Genomic DNA, 17,196 nt, shown 5'->3' with positions numbered 1-17,196 from the left:
CCTGGGACTGAACCAGCAGATAGAGGGTCTCCAGAGGAGGGTCTGAGGGGAATAGGGGTTCTGGGCTTGCGGGAGCCGTCCCTCCCTCCCCGTTGCCTGTGTGGGACCCCCCAGCGTGGACAGGGACCAGCAGCGGTCACTGCTGTGAGGTCGGAAGGGCTCCCCGGCCTGAGCAGGGTGTTTCTGTAAACCATAGCACCCACTGCTCATGACCTGTGTGGGCGCCACAGGTTGGTGTCACCCTGGCTGCGGTCACATGATCATGAGCAGGGAACTCCCAGGAGCTGGTTCGGCTTTCCCCGAGTCAAAGTTGTCCTGGGGTTGAGGTTTCTGGGAGTGTGTGACACCGTGGGTCCCTAAGCAGGGGTCCCTAAGAGTCTGGGGAGAAGGGTGGGGGATGGCCACATCCCCTCAACCGCACAGGGGCTTGGGTGGGACAGCAGGTGAACAGGTCCAGAGTGCCTTGGAACTATAGAAGGGGCTTTACTGGAGAAGGGAGGTCTCAATACTGCCCCTATCCATATTCATCCAGATTCCCAGGGTTTCCTGCACTTTCTTCCCTTCTCCAGCAGCTTGGCCATCCTTCCCTAGATCTCCTGAGATGTGCCCAGGCCCCTCAGGCCCCATTAGGAAGCCCTTTATGAGAAGTAGAAATGCTTTATTATATATTTCTCCTTTCCTCCCTGTCCCCACTCAGGAAGTGCTGGGGGCCAGGTACAGGGAGGTGGGGTGGGTGGCCTTGGGCCAGGAACCTCCAAACATGGCCAACTGAGTCCATTCCCAGTGCTGGCAATGCAGATCCAGAATGACTCTAGATAGTGACTCGGGGGGCTAGGGTGGGCACCTGCCATGGGCAGGGTACTCTTCCGTCTCCCTCTTAGATCCAGGTCACCCATTCCCCATCCCCCTATCTGTCAATGCTACAGGCCTCCAGCAGCTGGAGCTGTCCCCAGCCTGGAGACGAGTGACCTAATAGCTCCAGTCCTACAGAAAAGGGCAGCAGGGGTGGGTCCTCCAGCGTGACCTGGGCCCCTTTGCAAGATTCTGTTTGTAAGACAGGGCCAGGTGAAGACACCAGCCAGACCCCAGCACAGAGGGTTGGCCTTCTGCTTAGTCAGAGGGGCTCTGATCTGATCCCTGAGTGTCCCCAGAAATGGGAATGGGGACAGAGGTGTCTAAGAAAAGTAGGGGTTCAATCTGGTGTTGGGCAACCCCCTTTACTCAAACCCAGCCTTTTGTCTAGTTGTTCCTGTGGAGCGCCTGCTCACCCCTCACCTGCCCTGGCTGATCCCCACACCCATCCCCAGCTCTCAAGTGTCAAGATCAAGAAACCTGGGCTTCCCTCTCAGCTCCCCTTCTATTTTCTTCATTGTTCTTCTCTTCCGGAGAGCAGGACCTCCGGACTTGCCTGGGTCCCCAGGCCCCTACAGATACATACACCCCCACGGGCACATCCTTCAGTGTCTGTGGCCCAGACTGTCCCTCAAGGTGCTTGGACCAGCCTGCCCAGGTCCCTCGGTATTGATGGCTGGAGCCTCTAGGCTGCAGGCCAACCCCCTCCCAAGCTGGCTGGCCGGGAGTCCCCTTGGCCCAGACAGCGCCGGCGGGCGGAGAGGAGGGGTGGCGGAGGGCGGTGGGCCCAGGTGTGGCCTGGCCGCCCGCGGCTAATGGGCGCCGGGGGGACGCGGGGCAGGGAACGCACCTGCTGCACTCGGCCCGGCCCCGCCCGGAGGCTCGGGGGAGGCCCGGTTCCCCGGGGCGCCGCGGGGCGGGGCAGGCCGCGGCGGCAGCGGGTTCGGCCGGGTGCCGGCGCGGGGCGGGCGACACGCGCGTCTCTGCGGGCTGCGCGGGGTCCGCGGAGCGGCTGGGGGCGCGCGGCGCGGGCGCGGCGCTGGGCCGGGGGGCGCTCCCGGCCGGGATGAGCTCACCGCAGTCGCGCCGGGGCTGAGCCGAGCCGGGCGGCGGCTCCGCGTCGGGCCGCGCGCCACCATGCTGGGCCTGGACGCGTGCGAGCTGGGGGCGCAGCTGCTGGAGCTGCTCCGGCTGGCGCTCTGCGCCCGAGGTGAGCGGCTGGCCGGTCGGGCGGCGGCCACGTGGGCGGGGGCCCTCCCCGCGGCAACTTTGGGGGCGCGTGGGGGCCTCCTGGTGCCGCCCCGGCCTGACTCCAGCGGGGGTGGGGGCCTGGTTCCCGGCGAACCCGCAGAGGAAAGGAAGCCCAGGGTCGCGCTCGTGTGAAGCCAGGGAGGCATGGGTCCTCTCCTAGGTGGGGCTGGGGCTCCAGAGAGCCCTAGTCTGGAGGGGCTGGAGCATTTTGGGAAGGGTCCAGCAGTAGGGACCCCCTGGAGGGCCCCAGGGCCACCGCTCTAGCAGTAGTCCCAGCCCTGTGCTTCCCCACTTGGGATCGTCATTCCTTTAGGATTGGCCTCAGAGTCAGGGAGGGCCCCTGGATGGACATCTGGGAGCCTCCTCCAGCTACCAGGGCTTCTGCTGGAGAGGCAGGTGGGAGGCTGCCTGTGTCCTCAGAACCCTCACTGCTCTCCTGGCCCATCCTCCCCCTGAGCACCACCTGCTCTCCTTCCTAGTTCCTTTGGGCAGTGGGAGGCCCAACTGGCCAGATGGGGGGGGCTGGTCTCCAGCATGTGCTGGTCAGCTGGTGGCAGCATCTCATAAACCTTGCCCAACTCCCAGTCCTCCTGGCCGACAAGGAGGGTGGGCCAACACCACTGGAGGAGGCACTGGACGAGGCTGTGCCCGAGTACCAGGCACCTAGGAAGAAGAGCGTGCTGGAGATCCGGCGACTGGACCCGGAGGATGAGAGCCTCACCAAGTACAAGCGGGCGCTGCTGGGAACCGTGCCGCCTGCAGTGGGTATGGGCAGGGGCCCTGGGCGTCGAGGGCTGCGCCTGGGTGGGGAGCCGCAGGGCATGCTGTGGACATCCATCCTCCTCAGATCCCAGCCTGCCCAACGTGCAGGTGACCCGGCTGACGCTGATGTCGGAGCAGGCTCCGGGGCCCATCACCATGGACCTCACAGGTAATGCTCTGCAGACCACCCCACCCATCACCTCTTAGGACCCCTGTGCCCCATCCCAAGCCCTGGGCCCATCACCGCAGCCCTGAGGGTACCACACCCTGGTGGGCTCCTCAGGCAGGGTGAGTCCACCCTGGAGTTAGAGCTTACCTGCCATTTCCCTCCCAGGGGACCTGGCTGCGCTGAAAAGCCAGGCGTTCATCCTGAAGGAGGGTGTTGATTACCAGGTGAAGGTTACCTTCAAGGTGAGGGCAGCTGCGGTGGGGGGCGCCGGCCAGCCAGGGCCCCGGCCCCAGAGGAGCCCTTAACGCCATCCGTCCCACAGGTCAACAAGGACATCGTCAGTGGCCTCAAGTGTGTGCACCACACCTTCCGCCGGGGCCTGCGTGGTGAGGGCAGCGTGGAGGGCAGTGGCGGGTGAGGGGTGAGATGGGGCGGGTGGAGGGCAGCCCTGATGCCCTGTCCCTCCCGCAGTGGACAGGGCTGTCTACATGGTGGGCAGTTATGGCCCCCGGGCCCAGGAGTACGAGTTCGTGACTCCAGTGGAGGAGGCACCGAGGGGCGCACTGGCACGGGGCCCCTACGTTGTCAGGTCCCTCTTCACGGACGACGACAGGACAGCCCACCTGTCCTGGGAGTGGGGCCTCCACGTCTGCCAGGACTGGAAGGGCTGACTCCTGCTCCAGCCCTTCTCCCCACCTCTGTCCACTGCTGCAAGGGACCCCAAGCTCTCCCAGCCCCTGGTCAGTGACCAGACCCCGCCCTCCCTCCGTCCTGCACCCTCGCCTGGCGCTGTGCCCCATTAAACGTCGTCTCACTGCCCTCCGTGTGGCCTCTCTCTGGCTTTGTCGTCCCTGAGAAAGGGCCCAGGTGCTACGTGGCGATTGCTGCTTGGTCCCCAGTCCCCTTATCTGCCCCAGCCTCTGGGGCCCGGCACTGCTATGGACCGCCAGCTTCTGCCTGTGCTGCTGCTCCTGCTAGGGGCCTCAGGCCTACAGGGGCAGGGACAGCGACCCGAGAGACCCTCAGAGGATCTCCTGGAGGGTTCCACTGGGGAGGAGGTCCCCCAGGAGGATGGGATCTTGGTGCTAAACCACCGCACCCTGGGCCTGGCCCTGCGGGAGCATCCAGCCCTGCTGGTGGAGTTCTGTGAGTGTTTGGGTCAGTGGGCTGGGGACCACAGGGACCACCCAGGCTCTCCAGCCCCAGTCCTGTGGACTGGAGGACCTTTCCAGGGGCACTCTGCCCCCATACCCCAGGCTTCCAAGGTGCACCCTAGGGCAGGGAGCTCTGGGACTGAGCGTGGAGGGTGGTGGGTACGCAGGTGACCCGGGGACATGAGACACCCTGCTTGGCCATCTGTGGCCTTGTGTTGACACCCCTGCCTCACAGCCACTTCTCTGAGCTACTGGTGGCAGGGTCCCCTGCGTGCTCTCTGCAGGGCTCCGGGTGCGAGGTCACCCTTTGTGCACGTCAAGGCCGTTCCTGGCGGCAGCCTCAGGAGGCAGCCTGGGGATCTCGAGGACCCGGCTCTGGGTCCTGAGGAGAGTGTGCACAGGCACGCCTGCTGCCCAGGCCCTGGAGGGGAGCGGGTGTGGCTGCAGAGGCCTGGCACTCATGGCCTCATCCCCCAGACGCCCCATGGTGTGGGCACTGCAAGGCGCTGGCCCCTGAGTACAGCAAGGCTGCTGCCCTGCTAGCAGCTGAGTCGGCCACGGCCACGCTGGCCAAGGTGGACGGACCTGCGGAGCCGGAGCTGACTGAGGAGTTTGGTGTAACCGAGTACCCCACGCTCAAGTTCTTCCGTGACGGGAATCGCACGCACCCGGAGGAGTACACAGGTGTGGGGTGGACGCGGCCTGGGGTGGGTGGGGTGGGGCCTGCCTAGACTGAGGGCTTACTCCACAGGCCCCCGGGAGGCCAAGGGCATCGCTGAGTGGCTGAAGCGGCGGGTGGGGTCCAGTGCCACCCGGCTGGAGGATGAGGAGGGTGCCCGAGCGCTGATGGATGCTGGGGACGTGGTTGTCATTGGCTTCTTCCAGGTAGGCTGGGTTGGGGGCCCGGCCATGGGGGCAGCACTGGTGGTACCTGCCAGCCTAACAGAGCTGGGCCTGTAGGACTTGCAGGACAAGGACGTGGCCACCTTCCTGGCCCTGGCTCGCGATGCCCTGGACATGACATTTGGCTTCACTGACCGGCCACAGCTGTTTCAGAAGTTTGGCCTCACCAAGGACACCGTGGTTCTCTTCAAGAAGGTGAGTTGGGGCTGAGGGCCAGGGCTGAGGGCCAGGGCTGAGGCCCACACTGACCCTCCTGGTGTCAGTTCGATGAAGGACGGGCAGACTTCCCAGTCGAAGAGGAGCTGGGCCTGGACCTGGGGGACCTGTCCCGCTTCCTCGTCACTCACAGCATGCACCTGGTCACGGAGTTCAACAGCCAGGTGAGTTCAGCAGCCACCTGGGTGCAGTGCTGGGGCCCAGCGTGGGCCCTGGGAGTCACAAGCAGCCACTCCACAGACTTCCCGAAGGATCTTCTCTGCCAAGATCCTCAACCACCTGCTGCTGTTCGTCAACCGGACGCTGGCTTCTCACAGGGAGCTCCTGGCAGGCTTCAGGGAGGCAGCTCCCCCGCTCCGGGGACAGGTACTAGGGGCCAGTCCTGGGAGTCCAGGAGGGCGGGGGGACATGGTGCCCAGCATGGACTCCCTGCTGGCAGGTGCTGTTTGTTGTGGTGGACGTGGCTGCCAGTAATGACCATGTACTGCGGTACTTCGGCCTCAAGGCCGAGGAGGCCCCCACCCTGCGCCTGGTCAACATTGAGACCACCAAGAAGTACGCACCCCCAGGCGGGGGGCCCATCAGCTCAGCTTCTGTGGCAGCCTTCTGCCAGACAGTCCTCAGTGGTGAACTCAAGGTGAGCCGGCTGCACCACAGGGCAGGCAGGGAGGGGGCTCAGCTGCTCTTGGGGTCCTGTCCCCCCACAATACCCAGAGCTCCTGGCCTGGCCCACAGCCCTACCTCCTGAGCCAGGAAATCCCCCCAGACTGGGACCAGCGGCCCGTCAAGACCCTCGTGGGCAAGAATTTTGAGCAGGTGGCTTTCGATGAAACCAAGAATGTGTTTGTCAAGTTCTGTGAGTGCTGAGGTCAAGGGACGGGTGGGTGGGCAGGTGTGGACCCAGCTGGCCAAGCTTGACTCCCCTCCAGATGCCCCGTGGTGCAGCCACTGCAGGGAGATGGCCCCAGCCTGGGAGGCACTGGCTGAGAAGTACAGAGACCACAAGGACATCATCATCGCCGAGCTGGACGCTACAGCTAACGAGCTGGAGGCCTTCGCTGTGCCCGGCTTCCCCACCCTCAAGTTCTTCCCTGCAGGGCGGGATCGGAAGGTGAGGAGCTGGGGCGGAGGCAGCCAGGCCTGTCTTTGGGGCTGGTGCTGGTCGGGTGGTGACCCTGGAGCGCCTTCGGGCCCCACTCCTCCTCAGATAATGGAGTACAAGGGCAGCAGGGACCTGGAGAGCCTTTCTAAGTTCTTGGACAGTGGGGGTGAGCTGCCAGCGGAGGAGCCCACGGCCCCCTTCCAGGTATGCATCCTGTCCAGGGTTCCAGGCCCTGGACGGTTCCCCTCCAGGCAGGGCTGACAGGGACAGGGGTGGCCTGAGGGCAGGGCTGAGCCTCTGTGGTCCTTTCTAGGAGCCACTAGCCAATGCCAGCATGGGGCCCAGGGAGGAGCTGTAGCCGCCAAGTTGCTGCCAGCCTCAAGTGGTGCGTGGCCCCTGGCTGCAGAAGCTGTGCCGTGAATAAAAAGCTTTGCCCCTGGACTGTGTGTGTGGTTCCTGGTGAGGCTGGCAGCATGGGGCTCTGGCCAGCCTGGGTCTCCTGGGGCCTGCTGCACTGGGTGAGGGGCTGTTCTGCAGCCACTGCCTGCAGCCCCCTGCTTGGCCAGCATGACCCCCTTCCACTGCTGGGTTGAGGAGGGCAAGGGCCAGTTGGGCCCACCAGTTGCAGATAGGCAGCCCACAGCCAAGGCAACTCCAAAAACTTTTATTCTTTACTATCCAAGTACCTTGAAAAGATCATTGTACAAGTCATCCCGTGAAAAACGGGCCGGGTCAGCCCCCTGCTGGCCCTGGCCTGAGAAATGTACATATTTACAGGGGCCCTTTGGAAGGAGGGTCCCGACCCGCTGAGCTGGCGGCCAGGAACAGGCGGAGCAGGGCCACGGTGCTGCTGCGGGATTCACACAGTGACAGGCGGGAGGGCGTGTTGAAGGCACTCAGTGACAAGTACAATCTGAGGGGTCCCTGCACCCAGCCTGGGCTGACCAGGTGCCGGAGCAAGTCCAGGGGCAGAGGTGACACCAGTGCTCGGGACCAGTGAGGCCTATGGGTTTCCAGGTGGACAGCAGGGGCTGCGGGGTCTTCCACAGCTCCAGGCAGGCTGCCCGGCTCATGGTCTCTGCTATTGCTATGGTGGGCCTCCCTCTGGGGGCCAGGCAGACAGGCCGTGGGACACTCTGGGGGGCCCAGGGCAGTGGCACTCCTGGGCCTCCCCAGGACCCTCACCAAGGGCTCCGTGGCTGTGTGCTGTGCTGGCCGCCTGCATCAGTCCACCTTCTCCACCTTGCCGATGATCTTCTCCTCAAAGACGGGCAGGACGGCCGCGTCTTCCCGAACCTCCTCAAACACCACCCCGCAGTCGAACTCGTCGCTCACTTTCTTGAAGTAGTACCTGGGGACAGGGGCCATGCTGGTATGAGGGTCCTCCCCCAGGGCCACAAGCGGGGCCGCCTGGGGCCTTGTGGGTGGAGCCCACCTGTAGGGCTGCAGCTCCGGCCTGCGGGGAGGGCCCACAGCCCCTGGGAGCCCTGGCCTGGCCCAGGTGCTGCGACGAGGGGCAGACAGCTGTGGGGCGCTGGCCTCCTCCTGCAGCCAGCTCGGCAACAGGGACCCGCCCAGTGGGCAGGGACTGGCCTGGCAGCCTCCACCAGACTCTGGGGTGGCCCTTGGGGTCCTCTCTACCCTCTGTCCTTCTCATGAGGCTGCCAGCTTCTGCCTCAGGCTGGAGCCCAGGTCAGCCCAGCGTGTGCACTGACCTGTCTGGGCCCGTTTCCCACCTTTAGGCTGAGGCCTGCTGTGCCCACTGCCCCCCGTCGGGCTGGGAGCAGTGGGCTCAGGGTCAGAGGAGGCCAGGACGAGCTGGGAAGGCAGCTCTTTCCAGCACACAGGGTGGCTATCCTGGCTGGGTAGGGGGACCTCACCAAGGCCCCAGGCCCTCCTCTTACCTGTAGCTGCCCTTCTTGGTCAGCAGGTCCTTGAACTGGCCCAGGGTGACCGTGCGGCCCCTCACCAGGGTCCGGTAGGGAATGGGCTCCCCGCAGAAGTAGTAGGCCACAACAATGCTGTCACAGGGCTGGGCACTCCCGCTGCCGGCCCTCCTCTGTGCCTTTGTCCTGGAGGGGAGAGCAGCAGCTGCTGGACCTGCCCAGTGCCTGTGCAGGGCAGCTGGGGGCCCTTGCTCAGCAGCTCCATGACTGCAAAGACTTTCCCACATGGAAGTCACCCTGGCCAGTCCCTGCTGGCCTCCCAGGAGCGGCTCCGCTGCCTGGTGGGTGGCAGGCACACAGCTTCTCACTGCACTCAGGCAGAGTCCACACCATTCCCATGACCAGTGGCCACCTGCTAGTACCTGAGTAATACCTGAGTTCTAGAGCTCTTGAAATATCCAAAGGGCCAGGACAGGACAATTGGATTTCAAAGCAAATGTCCCCACAGGCTACAACTGGTCAGACCTCCAGAGCCAAGGAGCCAGCACTGCCCAGGAGGTGGGCAGGTGCTGTGTGGCCTGTTTGGGATGACAGGTCACAGCCCTGTGCTCCCAGGGCCCCAGCACAGAAGTTGCCGGGCACACCAGGCCTGGCCTCTGGACACCAGCTGGGCACACCAGCGGAAAGCACCGCGGCACTTCTCTCCCCTGCGCCCAGATGACCGGCCGCCTTGGCAGTGTGACTGTTCTGCACGCCGGGCTCCCAGGCACCCCTTGTGCTCTGAGAGGTCCCAGGGGCCATCAGAGGCGCCGATTCGACAGGGTCCACTTCTCCAGGGACGGAGGAAGGAGCAGAGTCTCTGCAACACCCTGCAGCTCTCTGCTCATGGCCGAAGGCCTAGGGACTCCCATCCTCAAGTCCCTCTTGGGGGATCCTCCTCCTCCTGCCTGGAGCAGGAACCAGGAACGGGGAGGTCAGCCACGGCCACGTGCCGCAGGGCAGGGCAGGAGGAGACTCGTTCCTGGCTCTGGCCACTCACGCTGTCCAGGCACCACTCCAAGTAACTCCTGTCTAAAGCCCCTGGTGTCATTTCAAGGGACATGGCTGCACCCCAGCCCTGTTCAAGATCATCGCAGACCCCTGGGGCCCCAGCCTGGGCACAGCAAGCTCAAAGTAGGAGGTAGCGCCTGCTTAGATAGGCCATCGGCCCAGACACACATCGGCCGTCGGGGCAGCAGGTGACTTTCCGGGCAGGGACAGGAGGGAGGGCGGGGATCTGGTGGCCTTTCTCCAGTCCTGGCTCTGAGTTGTGCCCAGAACAGCTGCTCCCCCTGGGGCGGCCCGATGGCGGGTGGCGGGAGGCCCTCCTGGCACACGTACTCTGTCTCGGAGAGCTCCAAGTCCGACACGGCCGGCACCACGCTCAGCACAGGTGTGCACGCTGGCCTGACGCAGGCGCGTCCCCGCTGCATAACCGCCTGCACATACCTAGAGAACAACCCGCGTCACTGGGGAGGGGCCACGGCCAGCGCTGCAGACAGCAGGCCAGAGGGCAAGGTGAGGGCTGCACTTGTGGGAGTCGGGTGTCCAGGGACATCCCAGATGCAGGAGATTGTTGGTCTGGAGCACCCCAGGTTTGGTTCCCTGGGCACGATGTGGGAACCCTGACCTGGGAGCTCGTGCTGTGCTCACCCTCCAGGACGACCCTCTGTGCCACAGAGCCCATCTGAGGGCTCCTCTGAGGCACAGTGACTCTACTCAGCTCTCTGGAGCACCTCGGGGACCCCTGGTGCTGTGAGGGAGGCCCATCTGGATAGGCTGCTGAACTGCCCTGAGAGTGAAGTCCACCCTGAATAGCCTGGGCAGGGCCCACAAAGCCCAGGGCCAGGTCCTTTACTGCTCAGGATCTTTGCTTAGTATATCTTACAAAAAGCCCCATCCCCTGGACAAACAGACAAACCAGCGATTCCAGGGTTCTCCCACACCTGGAGTGGCTGCAGCCACCAGCTGAAACCATGCAGGGGAACCACACCCTGAAGGCTTGGCAGAGGCACCTCCCGTGGATCAGCTGGTGCTGCAGCCAGGAGAGAACAACAGAACCTGCCTTCCCAGAGGGCTCTGCCCAGGCTGCCGCAGGCTCCAGCCAGGCATGCACAGGACAGAGCAGAAGTGGCAATGTGGCTGGCTGTCACCATGCCCCTGGGGTGCAGGCTCAGAGCCTGGTACCGGTCTGCGGAGCCCTTCAGTGGCAGGGTTGCGTCACCTGATACCAGCAGAGCAGATGGGTCTGGAAGCCTGCTGAACCCAGGCTCAGCCTCCAGGCTGCCCAGAACAGGGGCCCCACAGCTGGGAGGAACTGAGATGCACAGTGAAGGGCCATAACTTCTGACGGACACACCATGGCCAGGTCTGGCGAGGGAGACATCTCTGACCCACTGGGAACTCCAGTAAGAGGGTCAGAAGCCACATTCCAGCCTGGAGAAAATGATGCTGCGCTAAGTGAGGCAGGCAGCAGGTGTGGCACCTGAGACCTCAGTGCTGGCTGCAGTCCTGTCCACTGCAGCCCAGCTTACCCAGGTGCTGCAGTCACCTGTCCCTGGAGCCAGGGACCTGCGGCCGGCACAGACCTGGTGCCGGAGAGCATGCCTCCTCTCTTCCTCCAGGGGTGGCAACAACACCCAGCTGCCCACCTTGCCCTGCAGCAGGTCACCTGCAGGCTCGGCAGAGAGCCAGTAGGCCGGGTGGCCCAGTGCCCCCCACAGGGCCTACCTCTGCTTGGAGGGCAGCTTGCTGGCTCTCTCCTCCTCCTCCAGACGCCTGCGGGCCTCCTCCAGCTGGGTCAGGGGGTTGGGGGCTGGGTTGGGAGGCATCGTGGGGTCTTGAATGAAGAGATGTGAGGGCTGAACAGCGTTCCGGAGTTGGGCACTCACCCAGGGGTGCACAGCCCCAGGGCGCTCGACGGACAAGGGTCTGGTGCTCTCGTGGGCCTGCTGCTTCCTCGCTCCAGAAGACCTTCGGAAGCAAGGACAAACATGGCAGCCCCAGAACACCAGGCAGGTGGGTAAGGCCTGGACCCAGCCACCGAGCCCATGAGCTCCTGGCCTCAGCAGGCACATTCCACTCTTGTGGGATTTTTAACCTCATTTTTAGCAGCTTTACTAAGATATAAACCATATACTATATATATGCTTTTTAAAAGACACCATTTTTAATATAAAAAAAAAATGATTTAGGGCACATGCCTGAAATCCCAGCTGCTCAGGAGGCTGAGGCAGAGGATGGCAAGTTTGAATGTGGCCTCACCAAATTAGCAAGGACCTAAGCAACTCAGAGACCTGGCCTCAAAAGTAAAAATTAAAAGGGTTGGGTTGGGGATACAGCTCAGTGACTAAGCCCCTGGGTTCAATCCCCAGTAACAAAAATCTAAAAATGAATTTTCAGAACTGGATACATGTAGCTCAGTGGTAGAGCACTTGCTTAGCACACATAAGGCCTTGGGTTCAGCCCTCAGCACCTCCACCAAAAAAAAAAAAAAAAAGAAATGTCAATGGTGCAGAACCTGGAATATGCAGGAAATTGAAAGAAAAGCTAAATAATCCACAATACCCTAATTTAGAAATAACCTCTTAGTATGTTCTGGTATAGCCCCTTGCCCATTGAAAGCACTTAAAGTAGCTGCCTGAACCTAAACATGTCATTTTCCTCGATTTTCCAACTTAATCATCACAGCCCACCCTTCACTGTGCCCCGGGAACGTGTGTTCCATCTACAAGACTCCATCACTCAATCCCTGAATCCTCTGGGCCATGGGGGAGAATCAGAAAGGGCTGTACCCTCAGGCAGGGCCACCGAAGACAGGGCCAGGGCAGCCAGTCCACAGGCTCCCTTCTGGTTAAGGCCCCAGGCCCAGCCCATCTGCCCTAGTGGCCCTCGCCAGAGCAGCCAGCCTGAAGGTGCCCTCCCCCAGGCCGTCCAGCCACAGAAACTGCCTTTCCTGGGGAATGTTTAGGACAGACAGACACACCCCCTTGTGAAATCCACAGGAGGGAAACTAGAGGAGCCACAGGCTCACCCACACCCCAGCCCAGGCTGGACAGGGCTCCCGGAGACCTGGGACAGGCTCTGCAGCCCCAAACAGACAAGGTGGGCAGGCAGGTGCCCCCCCAACACTCCCTGGCCCCACAGGTAGATCTGGCTTCTGTCACTCTCCCAGTCCTCAAGAGGGTGGTCTCTGCTGGCCAGAGGTGGGCTGATACCTCTTTGGGGCACTGGACACACAGGGATAGAGGATGGGACAGGTGAGTAAGGGGACACTGAGGTCCACAGCAGGTGGTGCTGGCCCTGGGGCCCTTGCTCTGCCCCACCCCAGAGCAGCCTCTGTCCTCAAGGCTGGGGACAGGCAAGTGAGAGCAGATGGCATCTCCCCCGGCCGCTGGCTTTCCTGCCCAGGGACGGCCCCCTCGGGGGAGGGCTTGTGGCCCAAAGCCAGGAATGACCTCCTCAGAGCAGGAGAGCACCTGTGCCCCTGGGAGGGGCTGCTGGCCAGCTTTGGGGAAGGGGCCAGCGCTGCGGCCACTCACCCATGGCCAGCCTTGCGATGCCTGCTGATCTCCTTCTCCCCCTCGATGATCCACTGCATGATCTTCTGGTTCTTCTCCACGTCCTCTGCAGGCCCCGGCGTCTCCGTGCTGGCGCTCCTCCCGGAGTCCGCCTTCTTAGAGCTCCTTTTGGAAGGTGCACCTGCCTTGCCCCTGTGAGAGCAAGACCTGGGGGTCGCCCTGGCCTTCTCCGTGGCCTCCGGAGCCTCTGACGCCCCACGGAAGGGCACTGCACCCTGTGAGGTGGTTACCACCGGAGCGGCCTGCTGCTGCCGCGGTTTGTCTTGTCCTGAGCACACTGGAGGAGGTGCACTGGTCACTGATAACCCGCCAAGACAAAAACCTTGGACTGCAGTACTGTCCTTCACCTACCTGAGTGCTCAGTGGACCCTCCTTACCCAAACACTGACCCTGTCCCTGGGCCCCCGCCTGGCTCCTGCCCAGGTTTCCTGGGACTTTCTAGGGAAGGCTGGGTCTCCGCGAGGACAGCCTGACAGCATGGCGCCCTGGCCCTGATGCTGGGGACGGGGACCCCACCATCCCCGCAGCACCACTGGTGCAGAGCTCACCCGCAAGCCAGGTCACAAGTGTTGGGAGCGGTGCCTGCACTTTCTGAGCAGCCACGGGGCTTGGTCGCATGACCATGGGGTTCTGGGCCCCACGTGAAGCTGCTCTGGGCCCTGCGGGTGGCCTCAGCCTCCAGCTGCTCCTTGGGCCTGGATGTGCCGTGGTGCAGGTGGTGGTGGACATGCCTGTGGTGGTGCAGGCCCGCTGCATCCAGTTTTGCCCCTGACCTGGGTATGTGCTTCCCGTGGCCCAAGGCTGTGCCCCCTAATGCCACCATCTTGGCCATGTGCCCACTGTCGGGGGAGCGGTGGCCAGGCCCAGGGGACTGGCAGCCAGGTGTCCTCATGACCCGCTGCACGTGCTCATCCAGGATGCTTTCAGGGTTCTCCTCGTGGGCATCCCGCAGCCCGCCACAGCCGACATCCACATAGCGGGGAGGGAAGTGGTGCCAGGCTGGGGCAGGAGGCAGCTTGTGGCTCAGCCCTGGGGGCCCCGGGGGGAAGTCTCCATCCTCGCCTTCTTCCTCCTGTGGGGACAGGCAACACCCTCAGCACCAGTTGCACCCAGAAACCTCACAAGGTGGCGCCAAACAAGAGACAGGACTGGCCCAGCAGCAAGCAGGATCCCAGAGGTCAGGACATACTGGCCCTACTCAGGATGTAGCCAGGCCAGGGAGAGATGTCAGACTCCTGGACACCACATGCTCGAGCCTCCTGGGACTCTCTATTCCACAGGCTGAGGGCAGGGGTGAGAGGACAAGGACCAAGCAGAAGCAGGGCAATAGTGGGGCCTCAACAGCCAGGCACCAAGGACTCAAGGTGTCCAGGGCCTGTGTTGGTCTTGGCCACCGACAAAACCCTTCCTGGACTTAACTTTCTTGCACGTTTCTCAATAAAGGTTTTGTTTTCTTTTGACTGGGTTTCCCATTCCTTGATTTCACTGCCGTACGTATTTCCCACGACACTGTAAGGAGAACACTGCCCCAACACGGGAGTTCATGATTTGTGCTTTCTTGCCTGTGCTTTTTTTCCTTAAGGCACTGGGGATTAAACACAGGGGTGCTCTACCACTGTGCTACACCCCAGACCTCTTGTTTCTTATTTTAAGATAGGGTTTCAGTAAGTTGCCCATGTTGGTCTCAAACTTGGAATCCTCCTGCCTCAGCCTCCTGAGCAGCTAGGACCACAGACATGCACCACTGCACCTGCGACAACCTGCAGCTGGGACCACAGGTGTGGCCACTGCACCCGCTTACTATCCACTTTAATACAAACATATTTCCAGAGGCCGAACACCAAATTCCTCACAAAGGCAAAAGCATCAAAGCAGTTAGGACCCGTGTACCAGAGCTGCTGAGGCACATGCTGGCTGGGTGGCTGGTCAACTGTCCGATGGGACAGAGAGCAGCTCGCGCCTGCCTGTGGGGCTCGGGGACTCTGGGCGACAGCTCTTGGCTGAGGGTCTTTCTGTGGACTGGAAATGTCACTATTTCTAAGGCAGCAGGAGAAAGGGGAAGCCCAAATGCCTGGGGACAACCTGGGTTGAGACCCAGTTCCTTCAAACCGTTCTGCTTCTGTAGGATTCAACTGGGGGGCTTATTCATCTTGGGTGCTGGGGAGTAGACCCAGGTCCGCAAGTGTGCTGGCAAGAGCCTGACCTGTGGGCCACCCCCCACCCCCCGGTCGGGTTTTGGAACATTAGATTAACTTAACTGCAGCTAATAGCTTCACGACCTTATTGGTGCTTTTATTTTCTAAATTTTATAGTGACAAAAATTTATTTTAAAAAAACATGAGGTTATAAATATGTGCATTTTAAAAATATGAGACTATTCCCTCATAAAAAGGAGCACCATCGACACCACGAGGGAGCCATGTGTTGGGGCAGCTAGGAGATGGAGCCATGTGTTGGGGCAGCTAGGATTGCTGCCCGTCAGGCCCACTGCCCAGAGGCAGAGGCAGGGGCAGCAGTGAGGCCCGAAGGGAGCCTGAGCTGGAGGCCTGGTGCCCACAGACACTCCCAAGTGGTATCGTATCAGGGGCACATTTCCTGTCAGCCAGGGAAGGCAGCTCTGCTCCAGGGATGCAGCCGGCCCAGTCCCCACTGAGCTGTCCTCCTGGGGCAGAGCCGCCTTTAGGGCGTCAGGGACTCTGCGGGGCTGAGGGAGTGGAGCAGCTCCACTGCGTGGGCACAGTACCACGCTGCCCCAGTCTGCCGTGAGCACACCTCCAGAGCTGGCTGTGAAGTGCTCAGGGCCCTTCTCACAGCAGAGAACGTCCCCTGAGACACTACTGTGCATATTAAGGCACCGACAAGATCACAACAGGAGCCAGGGCTCAGCACTAGAAGCTCCTACTGCATAGTGAGCCTGCTCCAAATATTTGGATTTTGGGAAAAGGCTGTGCACCTCTTCAACTACCCAATGAGGCTTCCATCGGCCCCAACAGGGGGCTGGCCAGCGTGTGCACACCCAGCACCACCAGTGCCACCAGATGCCAGCTGCAACATAGCTCCTGGGCCAACTCACAGGGTCTCCCGACAAGACAGCCGATCCCAAGGACAGCTACCCACATGACACATGATAGCGACTCACTACTGTCTGCCAGAACCTCCTGAGTGATCACAAGATCACAGCTCGCAGGTGGCCTCAGGCAGGGTCGTGAGCTTTGGGGAACCACCAAGTCAGCTCCAGGGAACTGTGGAGAGGGTGGCTGACTGCACATGGAAGTCCCCACCAGCACCTTCTCTCACACCCATGCTGGAGGGGAAGAGAAAGGAGGGAAGGGGAGGATCCTGCTGGTCTCGAGGCAGAGTGTGCTCCAGGGAGCCAGGCCTGTTTCCCTGCTGCACTAGTGGTCGTCCCCCGACCAGTGCACCCAGCTCATCTGTGCTCACCTGGGCAGTTTGAGCGGGAAGAGAGAAGGCAAGCCTGCTGGGAGTGCTGGGGCCTGGAGGGGCTGAGCCCACAGGTTCAACAGGCACAGGGAGTGGTGGGGAAACAGTTCCTTAGAGAAACACCGCAGGTTGTGCTCAGGGCAGACTCAGATAAATAAGAATGTTCATATTTTGAAAGCATTATGGTCACCAAACACTGCAAGGAGAGCAGAGGATACCTGCTTGGTGGCTATACAGCTCTGGCAGGAACCTCCCTGAGGAGAGAAGGCCCTTCCACAAGTGGCACAGAGAAGCCCCAGTGTCCAAGGCCTACATGGTGGTCTTGACAAGAAGGGGAAGGCCAGGGTAAGAGCCTGCAGCACTGGCTATCTGCCTCAGGGGGCCCATCACCTATCAGGTGCTGGGAGCCTGAGGTCTCCTCTCAGGACAGGGCCACGTGGCCCCTCTTGGCCCATGATGGTGAAAAGGTGCTGCTGGGGCGCAGAGTGACAGGTGGGAGGGTCAGAGGAGGCACAGTGTCAGGAGGAGCAGGAGCGAAGCTGAGTTCAGGGCTCCCAGGTGGGGAAACACACAGCAATGCAGACGCAGCTCTGAGTGCGGCCCACTCACCATCCGCACGCGCTTCAGCCGCTCCTCCAGCTTCTCCTCGGCCTCCCTCGTGCGCTGGACAGCCTCCAGGCGGTGAATGAGCTCCTCAGCGAACTTCTGTGGCTCCACACGGATCTCCTTTGGCATTCGGTAGGTACGCTGCAGGAAGACTAGGAGTCAGCGGGCGTGGCCCCACATGGTGTCCACCTCTGTGGTCAGCAGCATGTGTGGCGAGGACTACAGGTGCCCCTCT

At 62.1% G+C, this 17,196-nt stretch overlaps 3 protein-coding genes across 6 annotated transcripts in view; 2 read left to right on the top strand and 1 right to left on the bottom strand.

Moving 5' to 3' along the window:
* Window positions 1-1,620: 1,620 nt before the first annotated feature.
* Window positions 1,621-3,873, top strand: Arhgdig (Rho GDP dissociation inhibitor gamma). 2 transcript variants are annotated; one of them, XM_047533558.1, is made up of 6 exons: window positions 1,621-2,062; window positions 2,689-2,868; window positions 2,951-3,034; window positions 3,200-3,258; window positions 3,357-3,420; window positions 3,506-3,873. In XM_047533558.1, the coding sequence occupies exons 1-6, from the start codon at window positions 1,990-1,992 to the stop codon at window positions 3,703-3,705; spliced, it is 660 nt and encodes a 219-aa protein (XP_047389514.1). In that variant the 5' UTR covers window positions 1,621-1,989; the 3' UTR covers window positions 3,706-3,873. The 2 variants fall into 2 exon arrangements, with proteins under 2 accessions (XP_047389514.1, XP_047389513.1); XM_047533557.1 differs by having other exon boundaries at window positions 1,627-2,062; window positions 3,200-3,276; window positions 3,506-3,872.
* Window positions 3,874-3,966: 93 nt separating this feature from the next.
* On the top strand, window positions 3,967-6,849 carry Pdia2 (protein disulfide isomerase family A member 2). Its single transcript, XM_047533559.1, has 11 exons — window positions 3,967-4,180; window positions 4,666-4,872; window positions 4,940-5,073; window positions 5,149-5,286; window positions 5,355-5,471; window positions 5,548-5,673; window positions 5,747-5,944; window positions 6,043-6,163; window positions 6,237-6,418; window positions 6,515-6,613; window positions 6,723-6,849. The coding sequence occupies exons 1-11, from the start codon at window positions 3,973-3,975 to the stop codon at window positions 6,765-6,767; spliced, it is 1,575 nt and encodes a 524-aa protein (XP_047389515.1). The 5' UTR covers window positions 3,967-3,972; the 3' UTR covers window positions 6,768-6,849.
* A 214-nt stretch (window positions 6,850-7,063) lies between these two features.
* Window positions 7,064-17,196, bottom strand: part of Axin1 (axin 1) — a 35,360-nt gene continuing 25,227 nt past the window's right edge. For 2 of the 3 annotated variants that reach the window (XM_047533905.1, XM_047533904.1), the window contains exons 5-11: window positions 16,965-17,102; window positions 13,463-13,986; window positions 12,876-13,046; window positions 11,065-11,307; window positions 9,676-9,783; window positions 8,314-8,481; window positions 7,064-7,760 (exon numbers count right to left, since the gene is read on the bottom strand). In XM_047533905.1, the coding sequence (XP_047389861.1) occupies window positions 7,634-7,760; window positions 8,314-8,481; window positions 9,676-9,783; window positions 11,065-11,307; window positions 12,876-13,046; window positions 13,463-13,986; window positions 16,965-17,102 (1,479 nt within the window). In that variant the 3' untranslated portion in view covers window positions 7,064-7,633. The remainder of the gene's footprint in view (window positions 7,761-8,313; window positions 8,482-9,675; window positions 9,784-11,064; window positions 11,308-12,875; window positions 13,047-13,462; window positions 13,987-16,964; window positions 17,103-17,196) is intronic. The other variant, XM_047533906.1, reaches the window with a different exon arrangement.

The sequence above is a fragment of the Sciurus carolinensis genome, chromosome 18 (genome assembly GCF_902686445.1).
Source record: "Sciurus carolinensis chromosome 18, mSciCar1.2, whole genome shotgun sequence".
Taxonomy (NCBI): domain Eukaryota; kingdom Metazoa; phylum Chordata; class Mammalia; order Rodentia; family Sciuridae; genus Sciurus; species Sciurus carolinensis.
This window is presented reverse-complemented; position numbering and strand designations above follow the sequence as displayed.